Source organism: Sitophilus oryzae, unplaced genomic scaffold (genome assembly GCF_002938485.1).
Source record: "Sitophilus oryzae breed Bouriz unplaced genomic scaffold, Soryzae_2.0 scaffold_1828_pilon_pilon, whole genome shotgun sequence".
Lineage (NCBI taxonomy): Eukaryota > Metazoa > Arthropoda > Insecta > Coleoptera > Curculionidae > Sitophilus > Sitophilus oryzae.
The window spans coordinates 4,798-15,849 of record NW_022146533.1 but is presented as its reverse complement, the minus strand read 5'-3'; the positions used below and the strand labels follow the sequence as shown (position 1 = coordinate 15,849).

The 11,052-nt window shown below is 30.3% G+C and overlaps 3 protein-coding genes across 8 annotated transcripts; 2 read left to right on the top strand and 1 right to left on the bottom strand.

The window, feature by feature from the left end:
* The first annotated feature begins 1,482 nt into the window (after nt 1–1,482).
* On the top strand, nt 1,483–4,312 carry LOC115883190. Of its 3 annotated transcripts, none has more exons than XR_004050349.1 (3): nt 1,483–1,605; nt 3,574–3,764; nt 3,817–4,312. XR_004050349.1 is itself a non-coding variant. In XM_030901507.1 (2 exons), the coding sequence occupies exon 2, from the start codon at nt 3,823–3,825 to the stop codon at nt 4,294–4,296; it is 474 nt and encodes a 157-aa protein (XP_030757367.1). In that variant the 5' UTR covers nt 3,574–3,764; nt 3,817–3,822; the 3' UTR covers nt 4,297–4,312. The 3 variants fall into 3 exon arrangements, 1 of the variants encoding a protein (XP_030757367.1); XR_004050350.1 differs by having other exon boundaries at nt 1,494–1,645; XM_030901507.1 differs by lacking the exon at nt 1,483–1,605.
* A 2,764-nt stretch (nt 4,313–7,076) lies between these two features.
* On the top strand, nt 7,077–8,363 carry LOC115883189 (estradiol 17-beta-dehydrogenase 8). The gene is made up of 4 exons (XM_030901506.1): nt 7,077–7,423; nt 7,477–7,793; nt 7,840–8,149; nt 8,208–8,363. The coding sequence occupies exons 1-4, from the start codon at nt 7,390–7,392 to the stop codon at nt 8,291–8,293; spliced, it is 747 nt and encodes a 248-aa protein (XP_030757366.1). The 5' UTR covers nt 7,077–7,389; the 3' UTR covers nt 8,294–8,363.
* Nucleotides 8,364–8,684: 321 nt separating this feature from the next.
* On the bottom strand, nt 8,685–10,793 carry LOC115883203 (protein SMG9-like). 4 transcript variants are annotated; one of them, XM_030901525.1, is made up of 7 exons: nt 10,490–10,793; nt 10,230–10,437; nt 9,986–10,161; nt 9,516–9,931; nt 9,193–9,340; nt 8,993–9,140; nt 8,685–8,943 (listed from the first exon to the last, which is right to left on the bottom strand). In XM_030901525.1, exons 1-7 carry the CDS (start codon nt 10,559–10,561, stop codon nt 8,750–8,752), a joined length of 1,362 nt encoding a protein of 453 aa, XP_030757385.1. In that variant the 5' UTR covers nt 10,562–10,793; the 3' UTR covers nt 8,685–8,749. The 4 variants fall into 4 exon arrangements, with proteins under 4 accessions (XP_030757385.1, XP_030757386.1, XP_030757387.1 ...); XM_030901526.1 differs by having other exon boundaries at nt 8,996–9,140; XM_030901527.1 differs by having other exon boundaries at nt 9,205–9,340.
* Between the last annotated feature and the right edge of the window lie 259 nt (nt 10,794–11,052).

The following is an 11,052-nucleotide window of genomic DNA, read 5'->3' as shown; positions in this document are numbered from 1 at the left end:
CATTGGAGTTTTTATAAATATTGAAAGCATCTACACGGTGTCCCATACAAAAATGCTCACTACAGGTTATTTTGTAAACCAGAGGATAAACCAGATGGTAGAATTAACTAGGCCTATTGCTGACTTGTATATTTCATTTTCAAGTGTTTTTGCTGGAAACGTTTTTAAATGTTGCACAAAATCTAGAAATAAGAGTAATAGAATTGCAAGTACTTCTGTTTTTTTTTTGTATAATAATAATATAAATGTATACAGTATGTCCCCGGATTGTCTTTACAAGAGGAAAAAAATTTATTATTGTCATTAGAGAAAAATGCATTCTTCATAAAAATTTTTGCTTGTTCAAAAAGGATTAATCCCGTTTATACTTTTCCAAATTTCCATACGGTTTTAGAGAAAATTAAGAAAAACATGAAAATATTTTTGTATTTAGTCCTAAAATCAAAACGCGTTTCTATGATAATTTAACTTCATTTTCATTCTTTAATAGATTGATATTCATATAATTTTAATTAACCTCATATTTTTTTGTTGTTTTAAATTAATAAGAAAGTTTTTTTTAATGTTAAAGCACAAAAATTATTTACTTCAATACTACGGAAGGGTGATGATGATAGTTACCGGAAAATCTGATACATTATCAGCAGAGAATATGAAGTTAATCAAAGTTATTAATAGCCATCAATCAAAGAATGAAATATATTGATATTACCATATAGAAACGCCTTTTGATTTTTTGGACTATCAACAGGAAAAATTCAACACTATTTGCTTCATTTTCTCTAAAACGGTATGGAAATTTGGAACAAGCAAAAATTTTTATGAAAAATTTGTTGAAAGCATTTTTCCAAAATATCAATAATAAAAAAGTTTTTCCTCTGTAAAGAAATCCGGGAACATACTGTATACAGTTTTAGAAAGTTGTTTTTATATTCTCGAACTTAAGGCCTGTATCGAAAATGTGAGAATAATAATCATACCTGTGTATAACTTGTTTTTATTTCCTACCTATACCTTAACCAGAAGAGATACAAAGACATGAAAAGTTACGTCTAAATCTAATATCATGTTTTGAAATTCAAAAATCCGTTTACTTAATATACCTCATCCGCTTGCCATTTCATAAGCTTTTAAATATGGAAATGAAAATTTCCGCTCCGAATTTAAAAAGATTATGTTAATGATGGATTCTCTAAGAAACAAAATGTCAGACGCAAATCTAATAACATTAACTTGTAGAGCAGAAGTAATAATAGGAAGATGAAAATTGTATAGTCAGATATTTTCAAATAGAGTCAGAAAGTTAAAAAAAAACAAATTGGGAAATTCGTTTTTTTCTGTATTTTTTTCGGAAGTAATCAGATTCTTTTATACATTAATCATAAATATTTTTAATATCCGTAGAAAATTAGTTGACAATAATCTAACATCAAATTATACTATCACAACGTACACATAGATTAGATAGTCGATATTAGCTGTGAAATTGGCGTAGATAAAAGATATAACAATAGAGTGAAGATAAAATATATTTTAAACGTTTTTGTATCTAAAAAAACTACTCCAGAAAAAAATTAAAAGAATTATAACTTAATGAAATAATTGGTAAGAATAAAAATGTATAATACATAAAGTGCGACGCTGGGTATGTAGTTTAGACAATCGTACAATATAATATCCAATCAATCAATCAATATATTATATACCTATATATTTTAGAGAGAAATCAGCATTGTTTTTATTTTTTGTAAATTTATTATACTTAATTTTCTTTTATAAAATGTTTTTTTTCAGTTAAATATTTGAAAAAGAAATTGATAGCTACTTTCAGCTAAATCGGAATAAGTTCCAAAGTGTAAGATATATTAAAAAGAAACACCTTGAAATGCCATCTGTTTTAAACATTATACAGTATGTACCCGGATTGTCTTTACAAAAGGAAAAACTTTTTTATTATTTGCATTTTGAGAAAAATGAATTTTGAATTTTGAATGTTCATAAAATTTTTTGCTTGTTCATAAAATTTTTTGAATGTTCATAAAATTTTTTGCTTGTTCTAAAATGGTTAATCCCGTTTATACTTATCCAAATTTCAAATTCCATACCGTTTTAGAGAAAAATAGAAAAAACATGAAAATATTGTTGAATTTTTCTAAGTCCCTTTGAATAAGAAGACTAAGGAAGGAGCATATCAAAAATCTTAGGTACACTGCGATGGGCCTCAAATATGGCCGACTTAAATTCCGGTTTATCAGTGTCGTTCTAATTTTATTTAAAAAATATAAAACTATGATGTAGGGTAGACGTGGGGTAGACTCAATAATTTTTTGTTTTATTTTACGTTGTGAATAAATGTTGGTAGTTATTAAAATTGTTATAAAAATATATAATTCTAATAAAAATAGATAAGTTATAATAAGTATTTATTAACACAAACATCCGATACGCTACTGAAGCAGGTAAGTCAAATTAACGTATCTAAATTCTTTGACATCTAATCTTTGACAAGTAATAAATAAATGCAAGAAAAATATATAATTTAGTTAATTTAAGTGAATTTCATAAATGATCGGTTTACTACACGTATGTATAATATATAGTCACTTACTAGCGAAAAGTTGTTCCATTATTTCACTCAATTTTTGCCGAGATCTACCGCACGCTACACAACCAACTATTTTACAGTCTTTTTCGATAAATCGCGATAGTGTCACTGTTAATTTAAGTTCTGCCACAATTTCCATCTAGATTTACTACCTTTATACAACTATCAGTAGTAGAATAAATAATAAATAACATAAAATAAGCTCCGTAAAGACTGACAAATCCACAAAATTTCAAATCAAATTCAAATGTGTCAAATGAATCGTCAAACAGAACTGTCAAGGATCCCCACCCTAGAGAGCTTTTATGGTGGCTTTTCCGCCCACCATGCATAAATACATGGATAGCATTATGCTCCTTCCTTAGTCTTCTTATTCAAAGCTAAGTCATAAAAATATAAAGGCGTTTCTATGGTTATATAATTTCGATTTCATTCTTTGATAGATGTCTTTGGATGGATATTAGTAATTTTTATTAACGTCATATTTTCTGCTGTTGCTGAAGTATCACATTTTCCGATAACTAGTATCACCCTTTTCGTAGCAGTAAACTAAATAAATTTTGTGCTTCTTTAATATTTGAAAACAACAAAAAATATGATGTTAATTAAAATTCTATTCACAACAATCTATCAAAGAATGAAAACGAAATTATATTACTATAATATATATAGAAACGCGTTATGATTTTTAGGACTTTGAAACAATTCAACAATATATTTTCATGTTTTTTCGAATTTTCTCTAAAATGGTATGAAAATTTGGTAAAGCATAAACGGGATTAAACATTATAGAACAAGCAAAAATTGTTATGAAGAATACCATTTTTCCCAAAATGTCAATAATAACAAAAGTTTTTCCTCTTGTAAACAATACGGGGACATAGTGTATAGCAAGGGATTATCAATAATTAAAAATATTTACCTCGTGCTGACAGAAGATTTTTGAGTCAAGAAATTCTAATTTTCAGTGGTACCCAGTTTGAAGTGGATACGCAAATAGGGCACATAAAATCTCAAAAGTGGAATTAGTAGGAAGAAGTACTAGACAATTGTTGCATCAAATTTGCAATAATTGCACACAATTTATCCAAAATATAGTGCCGGATGGCTGATATGTAGAAATTTGTCAAATCCATCCACTTTTTACAGCAACGTTATTGTATAAATGCAATGTTTATTTTATACGATTTATCAAGTGACTTAATTTTTAGATCAGTATGGGTAGTCATACTTCTTCACACCAACGATTAAAGTCCATTTCGTCAAGGACTTTCGACTTTACCGAAGTAGTCGATTTTGAATTCAGCGATTCAGGAACAGCTTCCGACGATCCTAAAGTTATTAATAACTTTAACTTACCTCAAGTGAATGGAACTTCCGTTATCGGTACATTACCGATACCAGTGAAAGTGCCCGAAGATAAAATAAAGTACCCTCCAAGTCTAATTTTGCTTATTGACCATGTTGAAGATATAGAGAATAAAATTAATGCAATCTCAGATTCAGATCTATTCGTTCATTATCCTTCTTTAAAGGACGATCTGCACAATTCCTGGCAAAAAGTTTATGATATAAAGGAGACTAATACAGATGTCAAGCAAAAGAAAACTGATTTAATCGAATTAATAAAGTCTTTGTTAAAGATTATTAACGAAAGGTTCCTTAAAAGATCATGCAATGCCAATAAATAAATTTTGTTTCAATTCAAATTTGAATTATTTCTTTTAATGCCTAAAGCCATAGATATTCTAAGCCCAATAAACTATCCAAAACGAACAAATTGCTTCATTTTAATGAGTCATATAAAAAGTGTCGTTCAAGATTTATTCTATGGGAAATTTTATTCTTCAAAAATATTTGCTATGTTTATTTTGTGTATTAGCCAAAATAACTACATGTTTTATTTTGTGGTTTTTCTTGCAATACAAGTGGCGAAATATCCATTGGACTTTTTTGAAGAGATGAATCCGGCACAGACATTTTTTATGTACTTATTTGCCACATATATTTGAAATCCCTAATTAAATAAATCTCCCAAGTCGAACACAGCCGTACCATCTTTTTCTCGAAGTTATTAGCGGCAATTTTCACCACCCAGTAATTTCGTTGTGGGTAGCAAGAATATTATTTATAGCTATAGCTGGCTAGATTACTAAAATGTCTAGTAATTATAGCACATAGTTTATAAATTATAGCTTGTCAAATTTTTTTAATTTCGACATTGACTCAGTATAGTGAGTATAGTAACAGTAACATTGACTCGATCAGTATAGTAACACGATATGCTCTGCTAATTAAAAAACGTTATTCTAAAGCGTAGTTTACACGGGATAGAAAATTGAGATAGAACTTGCTAGAGTAACATTTTTAGTTTACATTTAAACAAAGTACTTTCTCGGCATATGCTTTGAGCAAGAAATTGCATGCACGTATCCACGGTATGGTGTATATTGCACAAGTATATTGCTTAGTAGAAAAATGTCGCGTCGTAAAAAGAGAGCTGCAGCTCTTCTTGTTGAAATTTTACTCAAACAGTCAAGAAAATCTAGAAAAAGAATATGGGTTAAAGAATGGATTGCCAGAAGGCCTATAGTCTTGGAGCTTACGCGATGTTATTAAAAGAATTAAGAAATGGAGACCCAAAGCATTTAAACAATTTTCTGCGAATGTCAGAAGTCGATCTTAACTTTTTACTACAACTAATTTCGAAATTGGATATAATCAATAAAATATCAAAATTGGATATGCCACAATTACGAAAATTCTTCAAATATATTAATCAAAGTGATGGTATCTTCTTTCGACCAAATAACGTTTCTCCATTTGGCTCAAGTTTCGTTTAGCCGAAATCAGTTATATAGAATATCGGTTTATAGGATGATTCTATACAAGAAAACTAGCACTACATAATTTGATTTTTGCCGCGGAAATTCTTTGCTTTTGAGTAAACTCGAATTTTTAATTTTTCTATTATTAACTAAAATTTAAAACTTTACGGTGTTTTTAATAGTTTTTTTCATTATAGAATGACGTAAAAACATTTGATATAACAATGTGATCTAATTTTTATTCGAAAATATATTTTTATCACAATAATTTTCATTGATTTTTTCGGGTTTAGAAGTGCCGAAATGTGATAGGAAGATAAAAACTACATATTTTTGTTTGATTAATAATTTGCTATAACTTTTCTATATAACTATTTCCGCGGAAATCTATCATAAGGGCGGTGTAATGGAAAATCTTCAATATTAAGTTTTCCATAGTATTCTCAACTATTTTGCATACTTTCGGTTTGGTTTTAGTTGGTTTGGTTTAGTTGTCGTTTTTATGCTTTATTGACAATTGTTTTTAAATTTTCGCATTTGTTGACCATAGCGATATTAAGTTGATAAGAATAGATAATATTCATTGATCTGTGTCAAAGGTCGGGAAGAAGATCACTGCATAGTGGTGAAACAAGGCATTTCCGCGGATTTTCATTTTTGTATCGGTGCTTAAAAATAAGTCTACAATATAAAATAATATTAGTTTTTTATATATCTCATTTCGTTACTTGTGAACCATATTCAAAAAAATGGCAACAGCGCATTTCCGCGGAATTTCATTTTCGTATTAGTATTTACAAAGACGTCTAAAATATGAAATAACATTAATTTTTCATGTATGTCATTTCGTTACTTTTAAACCGCATTCAAAAAATGGTGACGCGTTTCCGCGGCAAAATTTTTTCAGTAATATACTGCCTGAGGTACCTAAATGACAAAAAAATTGTTTTTTTTTTTTAACAGATTTCGGCTAAACGAAACTTGACCCCTCCATTTTAACAAAGTTTACAGAATTTGATTTTAATATCGTTATGTAACATGCCTCCGAAAATCACTTGCACCAAAAACTTTCAACAAGACGGAAATAAATTTTAACTTGCCAGAGCACTCTACCAACCTGTGTACATTTGCAAGCGTCTTTCGCCGCAACCACTTCCCCGCCAGTTTTGTGACTTGCTGGGAGAGTGCTTTCGGATACTGTTTACATTATGCAAGTTTGGTAGAAGTGCTCTCTCTCTCAGACATATACTTGCGATAATTTATTTGCACGTGTAAACTACGCTTTAAGGGCACTGTTTAGATTTACTTAGTAATCGAAATAGTAGATTATTTTTTTTAATTATTGTGATAAAGATGTTTAATATTGATACCTATTAACAATTTCACAATTTGTAATAAAATTGTTGAATAGGTGCTTAAAGAGAAACTAAATAAAATAAACTGACTTGGTTTTACATGAGATCTCACAACTTTTTATAGTGAAAGAATTGTTTGCGAGACTTGGCATTTTTTACATTCTATGTTTTTGATGGGGTAGTAGTTAATTCATAAAATTAGAAATATTTTATCTGAAGCTTTTTATTCAAAATTCAAAGGTTTGAATTTGCAGTTTTTATAATTATGCGAGCTGCAAGGGCTGCAAGCCAGATGCAACCAAACATACACAAAAAAATATTTTTTATTTCACTCCACTGGTGTTCCTGGTTCCTGTATAATTTTGTTTTTATGTTTTTTTAATTGATAAAAATTGAAACAAAATGAACTATACAGTTAAAATAGATAATTCATTATAATGGAAAGCTATTTGCCTATAATATAAAAAGTCTAATGGTAATAATAGTAGACTGGGACTGGGATGTTAAATAAATATTTAATTCCAATTTTATGATGACCTTTGCTTCTTTCATTATCTCTTTAGAACAGTTTTATAAAATGAAAATGAATCAAGATTAAAACATGTCGTTAACAGGACGATTAGCATTCGTAACAGGTAAAGTAGCGAATTTTCTAAAGAAGCAACATCTATAGTAATCTAGCTTTTAGGGGCCGGATCAGGAATTGGTAGGGCTACGTGCCAGTGCTTAGCCAGAGAAGGCGCATTGGTAATAGCTGCCGATAAAAACATCGGTAGCGCCAGAGAGACTGTGGAATCTTTACCAAAATTATTGTCGGAGAGTCATTTATCTATAGAGATATCTGTTGAAAATGCCTCCCAGGTTCAAGCGGCCTTAAAGGAGTCTCTAAACACTTATTCTAGGGCACCTTCAATTGTGGTAAATGCAGCGGGCATAACCAGGGACAATTTTATCAGTAAATTATCAGAGGCCGACTTTGATGAGGTTTTAGACGTCAATTTGAAGGTAACCAAACCATATTTTTAATATCGTAATAACAATGTATTTATAGGGTACTTTTTTGGTGATTCAAACGTTTGCCAATGCTATCGTGGAAGGGAAAGTTGAAAAGGCATCGATAATAAATATTGGCAGTGTTGTAGCAAAGTTTGGCAATATTGGCCAAGGAAATTACTGTGCTAGCAAAGCCGGTGTAGAGTTGCTAACTAAAGTGGCTGCCAGGGAATTTGGAAAAGTTAATATTAGAGTTAACACTGTTTTGCCAGGCGTTATACAGACGCCAATGTTTAACGCAGTGCCTGAGAAAGTTAAAGCTAAATTTGTTGAAAGGATTCCTTTAGCTCGGCTCGGTTATCCGGAAGGTAAACAAATAAGATTTTTAGTTAATAAACAACTTTCAGTTCCAAACAAAATTTTTAGAGGTTGCAGAAGTGATTTCATTCCTTGCGTCAGATAAGAGTTCGTACATCAATGGAGCTTCCATTGAAGTTACTGGTGGTTTTTAAATGATAAAAATGTGGAATAAAATGACAATACTTACCTATAAATAAAAATATTTCTTTATTCAAAAGCTTATTTTACTTTTTCTTTTTAAATTGTTTAGCTTCCTTTCATGATTCCCTTATATTTTCTTTTGTTATACTTTTTGAATTTGGCTAATAGTGCATCTACTAGAGCCCTTTTATAAAGACTTAAATCTGTTTAATGAGTCTTTTCTGAAAAGACCTAATCATTTTCTATTTTGGAATAAACATTTAAATCACAAGTCATTTTGAAAAAGACTTACATTTTAAGTCTTAACAGTTTTCGAAAAATTATTTAAAATCAAATGATTTAACAAAAAAAGACTTAATTTTTTTGTGAGCTTGCAGTTCTGTAACAGAAATTAGAGAACAGTTTGGCTGATAATAACTGTTTATTGTTGTAATTGCTGTAATGTACATAACTTCTAGATTATTTTTTTAAGGCATTAATTTTGAGTACTGAACAAAATCGGGGTTTGTCTTAATCATATCCCACGCCTTCTTACAATGGAACAACCATGTCTTCTCAGTCAGTTGCTCACGAGTTAAGATTTTTTTTGTAGCTCCAAATAAATTGGCTCTTAGTTTTTTAACGAGATATTCCAGTGGTGGATGGCCAGAGTAAATACCATCTAAAACGTGCCAAATAATATATATATTTTTTTTTACCATGAAACTAACCACCACTCTCATTATAGTCTGGTATTATGAATAAATTAACTCTATTTCCACAGTTATCCAGATCTAGAGTGTTCATTATTCCACCCGTTGCTAATCCTAAGTCCGAATGGAATTGTAACTTTGAACTATTAAATAACATTTCATAAGTCTAAAAAAAAAAATTTAATTATAATTACGTGATTACGTACTATTTATAATACTTTTTGCACTGCCCTAACTTGTTTGGGTGTAAAATCAGACATTTGTGCTCTATTATGCACCATAACTAAATGGGGAAAGTGTTCACTGAATTCATCCTCAGTACTGTTGGAAATTGTGGGTTTCAGCCTTTCAGCTGTGTGTATAAATCTGCATTTAATTTGATTAATATGTACAGGGTTATTCACTCTATTTGATGCAAAGTTTTCCAGCTAAATAGATTTTTTTTTAAATGTTGAATATTGAAGAACAACATTAAGCCTCAATACTCATCACATAGTGTCAGTAATTCTGTATAAACATGATGTTATTCAAGACGTGTTACCTTATAACATTACTATCAAAGAACCACTCTTGTACAACCATCAAAATATGACAAACAGCCATTAAAAACGATGCATATTGTAATCCCCGTATTTCCCCACAGTTTTCGGGGGGAATAAAGTCACTGCCCAGATTTTTTCTTTTATTGTTGTTCTCTAAAAGATTCACTAAAGTTCCCACCGACAGAATAGGTTGGCAATCCAAAAAAATTACTCTGTCGGCTGATACGTAAATATCAATTCCTTCGGTGGCATTTGTACAATTTACAACGTTTCCAATAGTTTCAGCTTTGAATATTAAGTCATCATTTAAATAAGTATCTTCTAAATACTGTACTGGGATTGTTACATCATTTTCAGACTTCAGTAATGCTTCCGATTGCAATTTGAATAGCTTTTGTTTGTATTTTTCTGTTAACTTAAAAACAAATATAATTAAGTGTAGTTCTAATAACTGTTTAAACAGTCTTACCTCTGTTTCTGTTAACATATTTAAAAGGGTTGATTTACCCACACCTTGTCCACCAATAACTCCGATAACAAGAAAATTATTGTTTTCCTGAAGATAATCTTGTAAATGTTCAGTATTAATTATTCCATCGTCTATGAGCTTTATTGATTGTTTCATGTATTTCAAAAAGGGTGTTCCTAGGAATTATGTTACTTCAATGAAGAAATTACAGAAGAAAAGTCTATGGGTTATATAGCATTTATACCTGGGTTTTCTCTCGAAGCAACACCCAAACTGGCATCATTTTCTTTTGGTATTCCTCTGAAATTAAGTGTACTTTCATCGCTTACTGTTTCTCTGTTCTTCGATAATATTGTAGGCTGTTTTATCTCTTCCGAACTTGAATCTTTCTTCTCTTTTGATGGTGTACTAGTAAGCATGTTTGAAAAACTTTTACTACCAGATAAACTGGCCTAAAAGGTTACAAAATAAAATTTAAAATATTGTATAATTCCAATAGCATACGCGAGCAACAGGTCTAGATTTATTAGAAATTGCTTTTTTTCTTTCTAAATCGCTCATTTTCACATGAAACATAGACTGTGACTGTGGACTGTGACATAGACATCAGACATGTAATGTATGTAATTTATGAAAAAAAAACATACAAAAAAGCTGAAAAAAGCAAAAAGCGCCTAGAATCTAAGGTTAGATTATAAATTCCATAGACCATAGACCAGAGACAAGAGATATACCGTATGATCGAAAAAAAAAACGGCGTCAGCGATGGCTATAAAATGAACATGAACATCGCTGTCATTTTATATGTAAAATTATTTGGGGATTGGGTAATGGTGTGGATCCGGTGGCTGACCTTGAAACGAGTTTTTGCTGCATATAGTCACAGACACTACGCATGCGCACATCTTCGATGTTGCCAGATTGCGAGTTATTTTGGAATTATTTTCAGTAGAAAACAAATATGTGCTTTTCAGTGTTTTTTTGTCAATATATACCGTATGATCGAAAAAACGGCGTCCAGTTGGCTGGGAAATGACGATTTAGGACATTTCCATAAAATGACAGCG

What these genes read in the sequence shown, in the direction of transcription:
- LOC115883190 (XM_030901507.1), top strand. Translation starts at nt 3,823, where the DNA reads ATGGGTAGTCATACTTCTTCACACCAACGATTAAAGTCCATTTCGTCA.
- LOC115883189 (XM_030901506.1), top strand. Translation starts at nt 7,390, where the DNA reads ATGTCGTTAACAGGACGATTAGCATTCGTAACAG. An exon ending in ACGATTAGCATTCGTAACAG is followed by an intron (nt 7,424 to 7,476) that starts GTAAAGTAGCGA and finishes TCTAGCTTTTAG; the next exon opens with GGGCCGGATCAGGAATTGGT. An exon ending in TCGGCTCGGTTATCCGGAAG is followed by an intron (nt 8,150 to 8,207) that starts GTAAACAAATAA and finishes CAAAATTTTTAG; the next exon opens with AGGTTGCAGAAGTGATTTCA.
- LOC115883203 (XM_030901525.1), bottom strand. Translation starts at nt 10,561, where the DNA reads ATGTTTCATGTGAAAATGAGCGATTTAGAAAGAAAAAAAGCAATTTCT. An exon ending in TTTGATAGTAATGTTATAAG is followed by an intron (nt 9,341 to 9,515) that starts GTAACACGTCTT and finishes AATTAAATGCAG; the next exon opens with ATTTATACACACAGCTGAAA. An exon ending in AGACTATAATGAGAGTGGTG is followed by an intron (nt 8,944 to 8,992) that starts GTTAGTTTCATG and finishes GGCACGTTTTAG; the next exon opens with ATGGTATTTACTCTGGCCAT.